Here is an 18,267-nt window from a genome sequence, read left to right on the forward strand (position 1 = left end):
GCCATCTGCACCTTGGGCAGCTTGAGGCCAGAGCAGTGTGGTGACCACAGCTCCACTGGGCCCTGCCTCCCCCCCTATCCCCTGCCGCGTGCAAACAGCTCTGACCGCCCACAGGTGGAGGAGGAGGAGGGGCGTGAGCGCTGTGCAAAGAACCCCCAAAGCAGACGAAGGCACTCTGCTGAGACAGCTTTATTGGGCACTGAAAGCTCCGCCCGCCCGCCTGAGGGCCGTCCCCAGCAGGGTGGCAGCTGCCAGCCATGTCATTTCTGCCTAGATGGCTTTTGCTTCCTCCCCTTCCATATTTTTCTCTTCAGCGACTGCAGAAAGGCGAGGTGCAGGGTGAAGGTCTTACTTTTGGTCTGGAATTTACAAGTTTCTCATTTTACTTTTCAGGGGTAGAGCTGGGCCAGGTCCTTCCTGGGGGAGGGGCGGTGCTGTCTACAGTCCCTGTGGGTTCTCGGGGACATCAGAGGGTGTGCACATGACTGAGACTGTGGGCGTGAAGTTCTGCCTCCGTAGAGCCTTGGGACTGGCCCGTGGAGCCCTGCCCCATCCCCGGCAGCCCTGGGGATCCCCAGCAGTGCTGCCCCCTGCTCCCCTGGGGCACCCACCTCAATGATGTTCAACTGCTCCACACTGGAGGCCACCCTGAACTCTGGGGCGCTCTGGCGGTACAGACCACCTGCAACACAGAAGTGGGGGGTGCTGTGAGCAGAGGGGCAGCAGGTAGCCCCAGACCCACTGGACAGGGGCTAAGGCGTCCCTCACTCTCTCCCCCAGCCCCCGTGCCTGGCACAGCACGGAGCAGGAGCTGGTCAGGGAGGAGGGCTCAGCCCCCAGCAGCCTCCCTCCCCTGGTCCAGCCGCACCCCAGCCAGTTACCCTGTGTGTCCTCTGGCTCAGGGCTTTCGATTTTGTCCATGAGGTCATTGGAGTTCCACTTGGTGATGTCCTTGGGGAACATTTCCTCTGAATCAGACAGGTCCTCTGGGGAAAAGCGAGAAGGACTTTAGCACGCTGCTTGGGAATGGGGAAGGGGCAGGGGGGTGGGGACGGGGTGCTGGAGGTCTGCTCCAGGAGGTGGGGTGCCCAGGAGTGGTGGCTCTGGCCCATGTGCCCCTCCATGCTCTGTTCCACTCTTTCCCTTCCTTAACCGGACAGACTCAAGGCCGTTCACCCATGAGGTTGCTCCCCAGTCACTTTTTTTTTTTTAATTTTTAATTTATTTATTCATTTTAGAGAGGAGAGAGAGAGAGAGAGAGAGAGAGAGAGAGAGAGAAGGGAGGAGCAGGAAGCATCAACTCCCACATATGCCTTGACCGGTCAAGCCCAGGGTTTTGAACCAGCAACCTCAGCTTTCCAGGTTGACGCTTTATCCACTGCACCACCACAGGTCAGGCTTTTTTTTTTTAATTTTGGTAATAACTTGACCAGGCGGTGGTGCAATTAATAGAGCGTTGGATAGTGACGCGGAGGACCCAGGTTCAAAACCCCGAGGTCACCAGCTTGAGCGTGGGCTCATTTGGTTTGAGCAAAGCTCACCAGCTTGAGCCTAAAATCACTGGCTTGAGCATGGGGTCACTTGCTCTGCTGTAGCCCCCCAGGTCAAAGCACATATGAGAAAGCAATCAATAAACAACTAAGGAACCACAACAAAGAATTGATGCTCTTGGCTCTCTCCCTTCCTGTCTGTCTGTCCCTATCTGTCTCTCTCTGTCTCTCTCTGTCTCTGTCACATACACACACACACACACACACACAAAATTGTGGTAATAATTACATAACATAAAATTCACCATTTAAGCCATTTTAAAGTAGCATTTAGTACATTCACAACGTTGCACAAACCACCATTGCTCCGTAGCTCCAGAACATTTTCATCCACCCAAAAGGAAATTCCCATCCCCATGGTCAGTCACTCCCCCTTCCCCTGTCCCCCAACCCTGGCAACCATCGCCCATCTGTGGATTGGCCTGTTGTGGACCTGTCACACTGATGGGATCCTAGAGGGTGTGGTCTGAGATCACCTGGTTTCTCTCACTCAGCATCCTGTTTTCAAGGTTCGTTCATGTTGTAGCTTCTCAGGTCTGAAGTCTGAAGTCATTGGTGGATGTTCCTAACCGTTTTCCTCCCTTCCTTCCTCCCTTCCTTCCTCCCTTCCTCCCTTCCTTCCTCCCTCCCTCCCTCCCTCCCTTCCTTCCTTCCCTCCCTCCCTCCCCCTCTCCCTTCTCCCCCATTTCTTTTTGCTCAGGGTTAACAATCTCATGCACTTGCACTTCAAGGTTTAATTCAGAGAGAAATTCACATCATTGCAACCTGTTACCAACGTCCGCACGTACAGCCTGATGGGAGAGACGCGCTCTGAGCCATCCTGTGCACGCTCCTGTCTCTGCTCCCTGAGAACTCCCGCCCGTGACCCCTGGGTCAGAGGTAGCTGTCTGGCTTCCAGCCTGCGCTGGTCCCTCCTCCAGCTACCTGATGGGTCCCGGAGCCAGTTTCCCCAGGACACTGCCATTTTGGCATCTCCTGGCTTTGTTGCCTCTTTCCTTTTTCTGGCTTTTTCTCAAGTTTCTACACGTGTCACAGACACATATGGGAATTGTGCCTGGCTAGGAGAGGTTCAGCCTCTTGGCCTAGCTGGGGTAGGGGGGGTGGATGCCCAAAATATCCTCCCCCACCCTCGGGGGGGCTCCAGGTGCTGAGGCTGGCTCAGGAGCCACCTGTCACCTGTTCTGGATCCCCCCACGCTAAGGCCAAACCAGGCACCTCCCTTCTGTCTGGACACGGACACCCCAAGTTCTCTGCCTCGAGGGCAGGCCAGTTAACTAAGATGCCACAATTACAGGGCTTCAAGCCACGGTGGCGGCTGGACAAGGCTCTGGCCCTGCTTCTGTCCTGCTGTGTGCCTGTAGGCAAGTCCCTCTCCTTTTCTGAGCCTGTGTCCTGCTTGTAAGCTGCAAACTGGAAACTCATCTCTGGGATCCACCTGCGGACCCCTCTTATTTCCTCGGGAGGAGTGGCCAAGGTGTGGGGCAAGCCTTTTTTTTTCCCCATTCATTTTAGAGAGGAGAGAGAGAGAGAGAGAGAGAAGAGGGGGAGGAGCAGGAATCATCAATTCCCATATGTGCCTTGACCAGACAAGTGCAGGGTTTTGAACTGGCGACCTCAGCTTTCCAGGTTGATGCTTTATCCACTGCGCCACCACAGGTCAGGCGCAAGCGGGTGTTTTTGTACGCGCCTCTCCCAGCAGAGGGGTTGGAGTGTTCTCCCTGTGCTTATTTGGGTGATTCGTGAAAACATGGGCAGCTTCACATATTTTCTGCTTGTTAGCATTTTCTAAAGTGTTTACAGCCAAGAAAATAAGGCAATTGCAAAAGAAAAAGAATTCAGAAAACGATAAGAAGTTATGGTTTTATGAAGCTTCTTACAGATATAATTCACACATGGGGAAAAGAAATAAAAGCCTCCTTCCTATGGTAAAGACATTTCTGCAGGGCGTGGGGTGGTTCAAAGGAAGAACATCCACCTGCCTGCTCTGCCTAGACCCTGACACCTGCTTGGGGCTAGCCCGAGGCTGCTGTTGGCTTCACTCGCCCACCCTGTCCTCTGTGGGGCACTCTTCACACAGGACTTTCCACAGGTAATGGCCACTTCAATCCATAGCCCCCCCAGCTCTTTTAGACGCCCCCTCCGCCTCTCCCTAGAAGGCCCCAGAGTGCTCCCGGGGCCCACCTACCATGAGCATCGAAGAACTCATCGTCCGAGCTCTCATCTGAGTCCCGGGCAATACTTTGCATCCTCCACTCTGAGAGGCTGTGCCGGGAGGGGCTGGCTGGAAGGCAAGACCCCAGAATGACTGACCCCCCCGGTGGGACCGGGCGGAGGGACGGAAGACCGGCAGGGACGCAGGCTCGGGACAGAATGAAGTGGAGGAAGGTGGGACGGCCAGGCCCTGACTCATCTATCTTGGTGGAAGCTCCCACCTCACGTGGCATGGTACTGTCGTGTCCCGGGGAGGACATGGTGGTGGGGACGGGGCATCGGGGGTAAGGCTGGGATGTCCCGTCGTCGCACAGGCCTCTGTGCCTCTGACCTGGGCCTGCCCGGGAGCCAGCTCCTTAAATTCTCCTGCGGCAGAGCCGACAGCCAGGGGCACAGGGCAGGGGCACAGGGTGGGGGGGGAGGTACAGGCATCGCCCGTACCTATATTTCCACAGACGCCTTCAGCACAGGGACATGCCCGGCGTGGGAAATGCCGGATTTGCAGAGGGGACTCGACATGAGATACCTTGTTTTTCAAAACAGGTATGGTACATTCATTCAAGTTCCCTCAAAAAAAAGACCTTTCTGAGGATCTGAAGACTTTCGGCCTCCTTCGGCCTGGCTCCCCCCTCGGGGGCAGGGACCCCTACTCAGTGTGCCAGGTGAGGTGGGATGGGGTGGCCCACCTAGAACCCCTTTCTCCTGGACCCCTGCTTCCCAGAGCTGTGGACAACGGGCCCTGGGACAGGTTGTGAGTGGGGTTCCCACACGGCCAGCCTGTCTGGCCTGGGCGGTGGAGGTGAGTCCAGGGGAATGTGCTACAGGGTGTGGGGGACCCTGGACTGCTCTTACAAGCAGAAGGCTAGTTCTGGCTTCCTGCGGTTGTGGCCCACGAGGTCCAACAGCAAGAGTCCATTACTTGGCAGTGGTATGGGGCTGCCTCAGGAGGGGCCGAGGGCTGTCACCGGGGTGGACACGTAGAGGGCAGGGACCCTGCCCGCAACAGGGCCGGGGGCAGCAGCGGGCTCACCTCCCCGCTTGGATGACCGTGACGACTTGGAGGACGTGGACCACTGCTTCTTCAGGCCCCGGCCGGCCAGGGGCTCGCCGCCACTGCTGGCCTGGGGGGACTCCCTGGGGGCCTGGTCCTGGCTGGCTTCGCCCTTGGCCAGCTCTGTGGCCTCCTCGTGGTCCTCGTTGAACTGGGCCATCTTTCGGGACAGCATAAGCTGGGCCTCCTTCTCCAGCTCCCGGATGTTCTCCATGCTCAGCCCGTACCACTCGTCCTGCCAGCACCAGGCCTGCCGGTGCGCCCTGACCATCACCTTCCGCAGGCCTGCGCCGCACGGGCAGGGAGGGGATAGGGTCAGAGACAGAGGCAGCGTTAGTCTGAGCAGGGTGGGAGACAGAGACAGAGGCAGCATCAGTCTGGCCCCAGAGGCCCCTCGGGCCGAGCTTGGGGCTGGGAGGCACCCCAATATTGCAGGTCAGCCTCCGACCCACGCTCATGGTGTAGCCTCCGGCAAATCACTGTCCCTACCTCAGTTTTCCCTGCTGTGAAGGCAGGGTCTGGCACCCACATGGCCTCCCAAGGGAATGTGTCTGCTCAGAAGTGGGGGAGGGGAAGGGATTTCTGCCCGAGGTGGGTGGGGTGGGGTGGGGAGACCCTGGAAGATGACTTCCTGAGAGTCTCCCCGCTCAGTGTCCAGTCCACTTTTCCTATCAAAAGTCCCATGGAGCCTAACCAGGCGGTGGCGCAGTGGATAGAGCGTCGGACTGGGATGCGGAAGGACCCAGGTTCGAGACCCCGAGGCCGCCAGCTTCAGCGCAGGCTCATCTGGCTTGAGCAAAAAGCTCACCAGCTTGGACCCAAGGTTGCTGGCTCAAGCAAGGGGTTACTCAGTCTGCTGAAGGCCCGCGGTCAAGGCACATATGAGAAAGCAATCAATGAACAACTAAGGTGTTGCAACAAAGAACTAATGATTGATGCTTCTCATCTCTCTCCATTCCTATCTGTCTGTCCTTATCTATCCCTCTCTCTGATTCTCTGAAAATAACAACAACAAAAAAAAAGTCCCATGGAAAAGCAAGTTCAAATTTGAAGCAGCTTGGCCCTTCTTTTTCTAATAGAATATAGATCCATGTGAAATAAGATAGCTTTTAGGGTATAAAAAATAATAAAAAGAGCCATAGGGACAGAAAGCAGATAGGGGTGGCCTAGGGTTAGGGTGGGGGCAGGGGCGGGGTGACTGGGAAAGACAACAAAGGACTCTGAGGTGATGAAATGTTCTAGAATATACTAAAATTTATGGAACTGTCCTCTCACAACCGGTGAAATGTGTGGTGTGCAAAATTAGGCCTCTGTGAAGCTGGTTAAGGAACCCTCAGGGAGACAAAACACATCCGGGCGTATAGCACCGGGCAGGCAGCCCACACTTCTCCCTCCCCCCAAAACGGGTGACAGTGGCCACCCTCACAGGTCCCTGTGAGCTGCTCGGACATGTATGGAGCGCACTATCGTCAGTGTGCATCGATTCTCATCTAAACGAAGCCCCTCTGCCCTTGGAGTCCAAGGGTGATGCCCACGTGCCACTCCTAGATCATTATTAGCTTTGGGCTGCGACAGGCCCTTGGCCCTGACCTCATGCCATGACCTGGGGACAGGTAGGGAGGCTGAGGGCTCTAGGGGAGAGGACCCCAGTCAGCACCAGCTGGACTAAGAGCCCCAGGTAATCTGTTGACCCACCTGTTCCCTGGGTACCTACTCTGGGCCAGACCTGCATGATGTGAGGACACTCTGATGTCCACGGGCTCGGCCCCTGGAACTTCCAGCCCAAGAGGGGAGGCAGAGCCAGCACAGGGCTTCCGGGGGCTGAGAGGTGCCGGCTGGCAGCAGGGAGGGTGTCCCCTGAGGCTGTTTCCCCACAGGGAGTGGACACTACATGTCCACTGGTCAGGAGTATCGGGACGCAGGGCCCAGGGCTACTAGGGGGACGACACGCACTGCCTGCAGTCTGTAGGAGCCTGTGGGTGTTTACAGGTGGTCACGATTAAGCAGGCTTCAGGGTCACCTCTCGGGAGTAAGACGGGAATGCAGAATCGCCGCTCGACATAGGCAGTGGGCGGTGGGGATGACACCGGTGGGTCCAGGCGCTGGGTGTGCTCACCTGTGTCGTGGATGAACCGCTCGATCTTGGACTGCATGCCCCAGTAGCGGAACTCCACCTTGCACAGCTTGTAGGCGCACATGATGGGGCACACCTGCTGCTTGTACTCCTCGATCCAGTTGTCCGACAGGGGCCCCCGCTGTGTCCTGGTCGAGTGGAACAGCTTGGGGTCCTCCTCCGTCCTATACTCGTTCGGGGGAACGGGGTCTTTGACGATGTCGATGAAGTCTGTGGGGAGACCCTGAAAGTGGTCACTTCTGTCCTGACCTCCACCTCCCTCTCCTGTCTTGTCCCCTCCCCATGTCCCAGCCTCCTTTCAAATCCTTGCGGGGCTCTGGGCCTCCATGTGCCAGGGCCTAATGTAGGAGAGGGAGGTGAGGACGATGCTCTGGGCCACTCTGACCTTGAGTTCCCCTGATCGCGAGGCCTGTGGCTTTCCTTGTGGCCCCTGCCAATCATCTCAGCAAACCCCACGCTTCCTATGCGTTCTACTGGTCGCCAAAGCAGGTTAATATGGTGATAAGGGGAAGATTCATGGGGCAGGTGGGATAGGATGTAGGGAAGGTGGCATGGGACACGGGGCAGGCGTAAGAGGAGGCCAGAAAAAGCTTCCCAGAAAGGGGGCATTTCAACTACAGAAGCGTCATGAGGCTGACACTGTCCCAGCAGCACCGATGGAGAGGTGGCAGAGTGGGGGGGACCCTCCAGGGGGTCTGTGTGAGGGGAGGTGAAGGGGATACAGCTGGACCCGCGGCCATTTCTCGCCAGGCTAAGCGCCTGGAGGGTCCCCTGAGGGGAAAGTGGCACTGTCTACGGTCTTCAGGCAGGCTGACCTGTAGGACAGCCCAGCAGGAGGTGCCAGGCCCAGGATGCCACAGGGCTGGGCATTTGAGAAATAGGACTGGTGGCTGGTGGGACCTAGGTGTGTGTGTGTGTGTGTGCACGCGCGGATGTATGTTAAGAGGAATGGCAGCAACTCTGGGAAAGACATGAGCCGTGCCACCTCCTGTCATCTGCCTCCTCCCCCCAAATCAAAGCTGCTCGCTGAGCTGGCTCCTGAGGTGGCTCTCAAGGCCCGTGAGCTGGCTGGGTCTGTGCTGTGGCTTGCAGACGTGGGCATTAGCACCACCGAAAGCAGTGAGGGCCGAGGAGCGGTCAGAGTGCAGCAGCACTCACGGAAGTCCGGGGAATAGAAGTCCTCCCCAGGGCAGACCGCATGCCCAGTAACCCAGGCAGAAGGGCCGGCAAGGGGAGGGCTGGGATTAGGGGCCACAGCAGGAGGCCTCTGGGAGGAGCCCATGGAGCCCTGGCCTGTCCAAAGCTGGGCCGGTGGGACAACAGCGGCCAGAGGGCCTGCATCAGGCCTGGGCCTTCCCTCCGGCGGTGAATAGAATGTTTCTTTCCGGCACCCCCCCAAATTCATATGTCAGAATCCTGACCCCCAGGACCTCAAAATAGAACTTTATTTGGACATAGGGCCTTTAAAGATGTAAGCAAATTAAAATGAGATCATTAGGGAGGCTCTAATCCAATATGACTAATAGGCTTATAAAAAAGGGGACATTGGAGCAGACTGGTCCATGGGCAGAACACACATGAAGGTGATGGCAGATGCTGGGGTGATACGTTTCCAAGCCCAGGAACACCATGGCTCGCCAGCAGGACAGCGGCCTGGGGCAGGGTCTCCCGCGCAGGGTCTCCCACACAGAGCCCGGAAGCAGCCAGCCCTGACGACCTTCTCCAGGACTGCGAGTCAGTCAGCTTCTGGGTTTAAGCTGCCCAGTCTGTGTGACTTCGATTTGGCAGCAAACTAACAGCTTCCAAGGCCCAGAGGGGCTGATGGGGGGTTGTTCTGGGGTGGGGGGGAGCCCTTCATGCCCATCAGAGAGGCTGCTTGGAGGTCTGCTCCTGGGGTGCCATCGGCTGGCCGAGCACCTGCCCGAAACCCCTCCGCATGACTCACTCCTCTGGGCCTGGAACCTAGCGTTACAGACTGGTGTCTGCTGAGATGCGTCTGGCCCACAGATGTGTTTTGTTTGGCCAGCATGTGTTTATTTACAAAGAGTTTTTTAATTCATTGCCAACATTTAGGAATTGGGAGATCTCACACAAAAATCCTGATTTCTGGCCTCTCTTGGGAAAGCGGATTTCACAAAGGGGGCTGTTTCCCGCATGGCACGGTCAATCGGAGGGGTGGGGTCGAGGCCACTGCTATTAAGAGGACACAGGCCCTGTCCGGCCCACTGTACTCACATGGCTGTCAGCCCAAGACGGGCCCCTGAGCCCACACGGGCACCTCTGGGGACGGGGACACCCTGAAGGGAGGGAAGGGAGGGGCTCAGAGTATAAAAGGCACTTAGCCTCGGTGTGCATGTCAGACAAATGGGGCCAAGGCAGCCTATCCTGTCCCCCCCAGGGTCCCCCCACCTCCCATCCTATGCTTGCTCGTGATGTTGACTGCCTTTCCCAGGTCAGGAGTGCATCTGTGGGCCTGAAGACGACGGACGCACAGACCCGGAAACCCACAACATGGCCCCGGAGGGCTCCTGCCCCTCCCAGTGTGGGAGCACCGTGGTGGACAGTTACCGATGGTCAGCTGGTTCTTTTCCACGGGAGACAGGCTGAACACGTTGGGGTTTTCTCCAGCGTCGGTCTTATAAAAGGTTTCAATGTCGATGGAGAATTTCTCTACAAAAGGGCAAGTGAACCTGCAGGGGGGAGAAAAGCGTCCAACAGGAGTGTGGGCGCAGGCGGTGGGGGCCGGGAGTGGGGGTGGGTGGCTGGGCCAGGGCCTGCCAGTCCCACTGGGCAGGGGAGGAGGGCCCCATGGGCAACTCAGGTGGGAGAAGGAGGCAGGAGTGGTGGACAAGACTCATCTGCCTTAACCACCTCCTGGACCTTCACCGTGTGCCCCGGAAAAGCCAAGGCTGGACTGGGTTTAGGGGGAAGAGGGAGATGTCTCGGGTGGCTGCTGGAAACCCTGTGTCCATCGCCCACGTGTGTCAGGCACGGTGCAGACGCGGGCTCAGCTATGGCAGCCTCCTGCGGAGTGGGCTGAACTGGACAAGCACCACGTGTGACATGACACCCCTACTCTGTCCCCCGGGAGTCAGGGCTGACAACAAGGGAACAGCCCCTCTCTCTTGATGAGCGCAGAGGAGGAAAGTGCTGTTGGGAAGAGGAATGGCCTCTGTGGATCCCCTGGTGAGCTCCTGGCCCTCAGCGAGGGTGGGGAAGGGACCCCGCCTGTGTAGCAAGTGGACAGCCAGCCAGGTACAGCCCCCGTCCGGTCTAACCCTATGGTGCTCAGCCACATGGGGCGGGTGGGAGCACAGACTGAAGGACCCCCTCCTGGGGATCCAAAGGAAACCCCAATTCAACAGGGGATGTGATAAAGCATCGTAGTAGCAAAAGGTTTCAGGGTAGAGGGAGCCTAGCCCATCTGGTATATCCTCAGGTCCTGTGTCTTCCCAGCCGGCTGACTGTCCCGCATTCCCAGACAAACATCAGAGCGATTCTGTATTCCCTGAACCTTCTAAGAGAGCAAGGGGGTCTCGGGTGGTCCTTGCTGAACTCATGCCCACTCGGCCTCCACCCCAGGCCGGCAGGGAGGCATCCAGGTGTGTCCCCATCCCTCTCCTGCCTGTTTCCCTGGGAGGGGGGGATCTCGGGAGACCTCCAGGGTGCCCCTGCCTGGAATGGAGGCTCCTTGGGGGCACCCACCTGGAGGGCTGCCCCCGGGATCTCCGCTGCAGCGGGCTTCCCCGCTCACCTGGTTCGCGTGTAGGGGTAGGCGTTCCAGGACTCCTCCACCACCCGCAGGGCCGCCTTGGGCAGGATGGAGCGGAACCAGCTGGGGATGTGCATGCCCACGTGGTACACCTTGTGCGTGTACTGTCCGGAGCCACCGGGGCCGTCCGTGTACGGCCGGTTCTCCAGGATCTCCACGCCGCTGCCTTCGCCATACGTCTCGTCGCGGCTCTTCTTCTGCGGGGACAAAAGCGCTGTCCATGTGTGTGTGTGTAGAGGGGGGCAGAGCACGGTGCAGAGGGAAAGGGCCTCAGGAGATCAAGCCCCGGAGCATGGAACGGGAGGAGGGGCTTTGAACGACTGGGCTGGCTCCTCCTGTGTCACTTCAGGACCCCTAAGCCCAGACGCCAGCTCCGTGTGTCCCAGCACTCTTGCAGTAGACGGAACAGGCCACTGTTCCCTCTGAGCCCCAGCACTGCACATGCAAGCTCTTCCATCTGACTCCCCTCTGTCCCCACACTGAAAGTGTTCCCAAGTTCGGGACAAGGCGGGGTGGCTGCTATCTTGTCTCCATGCAACATTGTACTGGAGGTTCTGGCCATCGAAATTAGGCAAGAAAGCCTGACCAGGTGGCAGCACAGTGGATAGAGTTTCAGCCTGGGACGCGGAGGACCCAGGTTCGAAACCCTGAGGTCGCGCGGGTTCCCGGCTTGAGCGTGGGTTCATAGACGTGACCCCAGGGTTGCTGGCTTGAGCCCACAGGTCGCTGGATTGAAACCCAAGGTCGCTGGCTTGAGCAAGGGGTCCGTGGCTCTGCTGGAGCCTCCTTGGTCAAGGCACAGATGAGAAAGCAATCAATGAACAACTAAAGTGCTGCAACTCTGAGTTGATGCTTCTGATCTCTTTCCTTCCTGTCTGTCCCTTGCCCCTACTCTCGCTGGAAAAAAAAAAAAAGAAAAGAAAGAAATTAGGCAAGAAATAACAAGAGGCATCCCAACTGGAAAGGAAGACATAAAACTACCTCTACTCACCAAGGACATAATCTCACATACAGAAAAATCCTCAAAAATCCTCCTAAAAACCTGTCAGACCTAACATACGAATTCAGCAAAGTTGCAGGATTCAAAATCAACACACAAAAACAAGCAATGCAAGGAAGTCAATCAGAAAATTATATCCATTTAGAATGGGATCCAAAAAGAATTAAAAATAACTAGGAACAACTAAGGCAGTGAAAGACTTGTACAGCGAAAACGACAAAACGTTGCCAAGGAAACTGAAAGACCTAAACAAATGCAAAGACACCTGCGTTGGTTTACTGGAAGATTTCATACTGTTAGGGGGTCAAGGGGGTTTGGAGGGCTGGGTGTAGAAGGTGAAGGGATTGAGAAGTACCGACTGGTAGTTACCAAATAGTCACAGGGATGTAAAGAACGGCATAGGGAACAGAGTCAATAATGTTGTAATCACTATGTATGGTGCCAGGTGGGTCCTGGAAATATTGGGTGAGGGGGCGGGAACACTTTGTAAAGTAGATGATTGTCTAACCACTATGCCCTACACCTGAAACTAATGCAAAATATAACATTAATTAAAAAGAAAAAAAGATGGCCCTGGCCGGTTGGCTCAGCGGTAGAGCGTCGGCCTAGCGTGCGGAGGACCCGGGTTCGATTCCCGGCCAGGGCACACAGGAGAAGCGCCCATTTGCTTCTCCACCCCTCCGCCGCACCTTCCTCTCTGTCTCTCTCTTCCCCTCCCGCAGCCAAGGCTCCATTGGAGCAAAGATGGCCCGGGCGCTGGGGATGGCTCTGTGGCCTCTGCCTCAGGCGCTAGAGTAGCTCTGGTCGCAACATGGCGACGCCCAGGATGGGCAGAGCATCGCCCCCTGGTGGGCAGAGCGTCGCCCCATGGTGGGCGTGCCGGGTGGATCCCGGTCGGGCGCATGCGGGAGTCTGTCTGACTGTCTCTCCCTGTTTCCAGCTTCAGAAAAATGAAAAAAAAAAAAAGAAAAAAAGATGTCATCATGTTAAGTGGAATAAGCCAGACACAAAAGGCCACATACTGTGCAATCCTATTAATATGAAATGTCCACAACCGGCAAATCCATGGAGTCAGAAAGCAGATTATTAGTTGCCCTGGGTGGGGGAGGGCTTGGGGAGAGGGGGGAATGGAAAATGACTTCTTTTTGAGGATACAAAAATGTTCTGAAATTGACTGCGGTGATTGTTCTAAAGTTGACTGTGGTTTCATCACTGTGAATATAAATATTATATATATACTAAAAACCTCTCAACTGTACACGTTAAACGCGTGACTCGTGCCTGACCAGGCAGTGGTACAGTGGATAGAGCGTTGGACTGGAATGCTGAGGACCCAGGTTTGAGACCCTGAGGTCGCCAGCTTGAGTGTGAGCTCATCTGGTTTGAGCATGGGCTCGCCAGCTTGAGCCCAAGGTCGCTGGCTTGAGCAAGAAGTCACTCGATCTTCTGTAGCTCCCCACCCCCACCCCCAGTCAAAGCACATATGAGAAATCAATCAATGAACAACTGTCTCTGCCACACACACACACACACCACACACACACACACACACACACACACACAGCATGACTTATGTGGTGTGTGACTTTCATGTTAGTCAAGCCAGGATAAAACAAAACACACATGCACAAAAGCCTGCCTCTGGTACTCACTCAGATTTCACAGAGGTCAAAGGCGGGGAGTGGAATGGGGCCTCGGAGCCACCACCTGAGGAGGATGAAGCCCGGGTCACGTCTAAGCGTCCCCTCTGCCATGACATCCTTCCCCAGGTCCAACAGCTCAGATTTCTGCTGATGCAGAAAATCTCCTGGTTGAGACGCTGCTGACTTTTAAAGCCCAGTATCTGTTTCCATGGTGATGTGATGGCATCACCAAGGCCATCTTCGGTCAGCTTCCTGGACAGCAAGGCGCGCACACGCCATACACGCACACACACACGCACAGCCCTGAGTGCACACGCCTATCTATGCACACACGGGTACTCCCCACAGCACTGCCTCCCCTCTCCGGGGCACAAAGACCTGCTGTACCTCCATGGCTCAGAAAGACTCATCTCATTCAGATTTAAAGAAAAAAAAAGACAGACTCAGGTTGAGGGCACAGATGGAATCAGAGCAGAGAGCACCGGCCCCGACTCTTTCAAAGGAGCTCCGGGAATGTGGCCCAGATGCCGTGACGAAAGCAGCATTTCCTGGGCATGTTCCCAGCGCCCGCCTCTTATAGAAGCTTCGTTAATTTGTCATGGTGGTACGTGCTTTACTTGTGCTTTCTCCTCCAGCTATTGCAACAACCCCCTGGGAGGAGGTGTCATATCACCATCATCCCCAATTTACAGATGGGAAGGTGGAGGCTGAGACAGGGGTGTGTGACCCCGCCGAGGTCACAGGGATATGGCAGAGCTGGGATTCGGACTCAGACCTGTTGGATTCCAGGGCGCCTGCTCACCCGCCAGCAGGAGCTCAGGGGAAACACGCGGTCCTTCCTCCCTGACACATTGCTTCTCGCTGGTCTTGCTTCTGAAAACTATAAGGGGGGACGCTACCTATCTGCCCAAGCCCTGGTATGAGGGTTGGAGTAGCATCTCCTCAAAATGTGTGTCCACTTGGAACCTGGGACTGGGACCTGATGTGGAAATAGGGTCTTTGTGGATGTAATTAGGTAAGGTGAGGTAACAGTAGACTAGGGTGGGCCCTAAACCAATGACCGCTGTCATAAACAGAGGAAACAGAGACACAGACAGGCAGAGAGTAGACAGCCAGGGGACGATGAAGGCAGAGACTGGGATGATGCGGCCACAAGCCAGGGGATGCCCAAGTCCACCAGGAGCAGGAAGAGGCCAGGACAGAGCCCCCCCAGAGCCCTCAGAGGGAGCAGGGCCCTGCCAACACCTCGGTTTCAGACTTCTGGCTTCAGAGCTAGCTATGAGAGAATGAACTTCTGCTGCTTGAAGTCCCCTCAGTGTGTGGTGCTGTCAGGGAAGCCCCAGGAAATGAGCCCATTTAGGGTGCCTGGTGGCTCACGGAGAAAAGGGTGTGTATAGGCCTGAGGCCCATGTGGAGTCTCTCAGGGCTGGGGAGGGGTGCCCAGTCTGCCAGGGAGTCCAGGGCAGGGGAGAAGTCCTCTGTCCACTCCAGTGACCTTGGCCTGAATCGCCCGCAGACTCCTCTTCGGGAAAGCCAGGACGGCCACCCAAGCAGCTCCCTCTGGAGGCTCTAAGGGAGGGTCCTTCACCCAAGCAGCTCCCTCTGGAGGCTCCAAGGGAGGGCCCTTCACCCAAGCAGCTCCCTCTGGAGGCTCTAAGGGAGGGTCCTTCACCCAAGCAGCTCCCTCAGGAGGCTCTAAGGGAGGGTCCTTCACCCAAGCAGCTCCCTCAGGAGGCTCTAAGGGAGGGTCCTTCACCCAAGCAGCTCCCTCAGGAGGCTCTAAGGGAGGGTCCTTCCTCCCTCCTCGGGGTTCCACTGGCCCCAGGGGTTCCTGGGCTGGTGGCCGCCTTGCTCCGACCTGCCTCCATGGCCACATGGCCATCTTCCTGTTTCTCATCTTCCTTCCTCTCCTCTTCTTATAGGGGCCACAGCCGTTTGGTTGTTTAGGGGCCCTCCCCCAAATCCAGAGTGATCTCACTAAAACATCCTTAACTAATTACATTAGCAAAGACCCAATTTCCATATAAGGTCACGATCTGAGGTTCTGGGTGAACATGAACTTTGGGGAACCCTAGTCAACCCTAGTCAACCAGCTAGGCCACCACCCCTCCTATGAGTAAGGCTTCATTCAGCCTGCTGGTGGGAAAAACAAAGATAGCACCTTGATGATGCCACCCTGCATGACAGGTAAGGCCCCTGCCACCTAGCCCTCAACCCTTGGAGCCAAGCCCTTGGCCACATAAACCTTCTGGAACTAGCTCTTTCCCTAGTGTGCGGCTGACCACACCAACCCTGGTCTGGCCACCTGCAGATGTGTATGTGAGGCAGGAAGGGGAGTAGGTCTGTATGAAGTGTGTGGGGGGGCACAGGTTTTAGAGGCAGGTGGGGGTGGAGCAACTCTGCTCCCACCTGCAACAGCTGAGACTCTGAAGTTAAGAGGCAGGGTGAACTGGGGCATCTCCAAGCACCATGGAAGAGGTGCAGACTAAGAGAGAGACCTGTAGACAAAGCCTGGCAGCATCAGGCCAGCTGTGCATCCTTGGGCAAGTTCCTTGACCTCTCTGAACCTCAAACTCTCATCTGTAAAATGGGGGCAAATACCACCATCTCTATAGGTATGAGCAGGTATGGTAAGGATTAAAGCTAGTGACACATGTCAGGCCCTGGGCACCCAGGCCACCATCATTGCATGTGGTAACAATGGCTGTGGTCATTCATGGAAGATGACTATGGTGGGCCACTCAGAGGTGTGAGGGCCACAGTCAGCGGTGACGGAGCCATGGGAACACAGACTGGCCCCAGTCTGTATCCCCCACACAGCACTCTGGTGCCTCCGTGCAGTAGGAGTTTGGTCAAGACTGGATGCATGAATGAATGGATTCTGGTCCCAACTGTCACCAGTTCCTTCCAAGCTTGGGTACCAGCCTCAGCTTAGGAGCTGGCATCCCGAAGGGCTGACCCCTGGCTCCCCACCAGCAGTGGCATCAGGGGCAGGTCTCCCTTCCACAGCCGCAGCTCTTGGTCGTTGCCACTTAGGACCAAGCCCTTCTCAGAGTGTGCTGACCTCTGCGCGCGCCACGGCCACCTGCATCCCTGTCAGCTGTTCCCGTAGCTGTGCCACACTGCCTCCCGTGGAGACCAGAGAAAGAGACAGGCCTGGCTCCCCCAGGGGCATGCACACCCAGGGCAAGGCCTGCTCAGTGACCCCTGCCTGCTTTACTGACACAGGCTGTGGGGAGAAGCCAGCCCTCTCCTTCCCCAGGACCAGGGGCTGCACAAGAGGGTACCAAGCCACCTTGAGCCTGGTGCAGACAAAGTATGACAAAGTGCAGACCCAGGAAGACCAGGACCCTGAGACACAGGAGGCTCCCCGGGTGAGAGGGCTGACCAAGGAGGTCAGAAGAGCAAAGACGAGAAATCCCCAAGGCGGTGCTCTGAGCTGTCCAGGGTCCTGGCCAAGTGCCTCTGACGGTTTGCTCTGAGCTAAGCATTTGCCGGGCCTCTTCTAGGATAGAAAGCTCTCTCTCCACCAGGACGTTTTGTTTGTTTTTAAAACTTTTAACATGTATGTATATTGAGCATGGGTCAGGCCTGAATCACGTGAGCTCACCCCTTCCCTCACGGTGGAGGCAGCTGGTTCAAAGCCCATTCCCAGCTGCCATCCCAGCCAGTGAGCGGACCGACGGGAAGTGAACTCTTAAGTTCTTATCGCTCTTCTTCCCACAAAAAATGCGGCTTCCTCCCTTGCAGGTCTATCCATCTCACAAGGCCCAGCCTGGAGCGATGTACCCCCGGAGCACTGGCCTGAAGCCCACGATCGTCTGTCCCCTGGAAGTCGCCGCTCCCCCAGGCCGGGGTGCCCCGGGTTGCGCACACACCCATCTCCCCGTGGTCACTCTGGCAGCCCCAGGTGCTTGCTGTGCACCTCTGTGACCCAGCCCTCGGCCTAGGCCAGGCACCGATGGTCTGGTAAATTTAACTTATCTTGTTAACAGCTTTATCGAGGTCTGACTGAAGTTATGTTCACACCCGTGAAACCGTCACATTAGAGATAATGCACCTGTCTCCCAAGTGGCAGATGGAAGGCCTGGGGACTCGGGGCCAGAGGCCGGTGAGATAAAAATGGGAGCAGGAGGAGGGGAGGGCAGCCTGGGAGGTGGGGCTCGGACGACAGAGACTGCGCAGGCAGGCCGCCCTGGGACCTAGGAGCCAGCACATAGGAGGCCGTGGAATGTCTGACAATCACTGGAGCCATAAGGACAGATTTAAAAACAAAACAAAAACCCTCAAACAAGGAGGTGAAGATGGCGTGTGTTTTTGAGGGATTTGGAGTCAGTGGTGATGAAATGTTTTGAAAGAGTTCTGAATATTCTAGAAGCCAAAAAACGTCAGTGCTCCGGGACCCAGCTGTGGCCCGCGCTAGCAGGCCAGGCAGAGCCGAGGGGCGACTGGCCCTCCCATGGTCAGGGCTCACCTGGCTTGGGTGGGGACGAAGGAGCCAAACAGCTGCTCTGGCGGACCAGCCTGGTCCCTGAGCGATTTCGGGGTTCCCAGAGCTGGGTTGGGGGTGGCGGCGACGGAGGTCTCCCCTCCTCTCCCTTGCTCGAGGAATAATTACGGGGTAAGTGGTTCAAGAGGGAATTGAGGGACGCTTCTGATGCCGCTGGGAGCAAACAGCCCCCCAGGGAGGTCAGGTGTGCCTCTGAGTCCTCCCCAGCCAAGCTGCCCAGGCTGAGAGCCTGCTCCAACCTCAGCAGCCCCTCCCAGAAGGGAGCTGGGGGCTGGGGTTCTGCAGGAAGTCGTAGCTAACTCCCCGGACCTGGGCTGAGTCCATGCAAACCCAACCCAGGAGTGGAGGTGGAGACCCTGCCGGACAGGGCTCCCTCAGCTCCGGAGGCCATGTGTA

At 56.8% G+C, this 18,267-nt stretch overlaps 1 protein-coding gene and 1 non-coding gene across 10 annotated transcripts in view; both read right to left on the minus strand.

Annotated features, from left to right (window-relative positions):
* The window catches only part of PITPNM2 (phosphatidylinositol transfer protein membrane associated 2), a 136,391-nt gene that overhangs the window by 16,417 nt on the left and 101,707 nt on the right, over window positions 1-18,267 (minus strand). For 8 of the 9 annotated variants that reach the window (XM_066371084.1, XM_066371077.1, XM_066371078.1 and 5 more), the window contains 7 exons: window positions 10,701-10,915; window positions 9,515-9,636; window positions 6,929-7,156; window positions 4,792-5,097; window positions 3,736-3,831; window positions 882-986; window positions 612-682 (listed from right to left, as the gene is read on the minus strand). In XM_066371084.1, the coding sequence (XP_066227181.1) occupies window positions 612-682; window positions 882-986; window positions 3,736-3,831; window positions 4,792-5,097; window positions 6,929-7,156; window positions 9,515-9,636; window positions 10,701-10,915 (1,143 nt within the window). Of the gene's footprint in view, window positions 1-207; window positions 360-611; window positions 683-881; window positions 987-3,735; window positions 3,832-4,791; window positions 5,098-6,928; window positions 7,157-9,514; window positions 9,637-10,700; window positions 10,916-18,267 lie in introns of those variants that run through there. The other variant, XM_066371086.1, reaches the window with a different exon arrangement.
* On the minus strand, window positions 2,242-2,314 carry LOC136395988 (small nucleolar RNA SNORD36). The gene has a single exon (XR_010749424.1). It is a non-coding gene; the product is annotated as a small nucleolar RNA SNORD36 (small nucleolar RNA).

Source organism: Saccopteryx leptura, chromosome 2 (assembly GCF_036850995.1).
Source record: "Saccopteryx leptura isolate mSacLep1 chromosome 2, mSacLep1_pri_phased_curated, whole genome shotgun sequence".
Classification (NCBI taxonomy): Eukaryota; Metazoa; Chordata; class Mammalia; order Chiroptera; family Emballonuridae; genus Saccopteryx; species Saccopteryx leptura.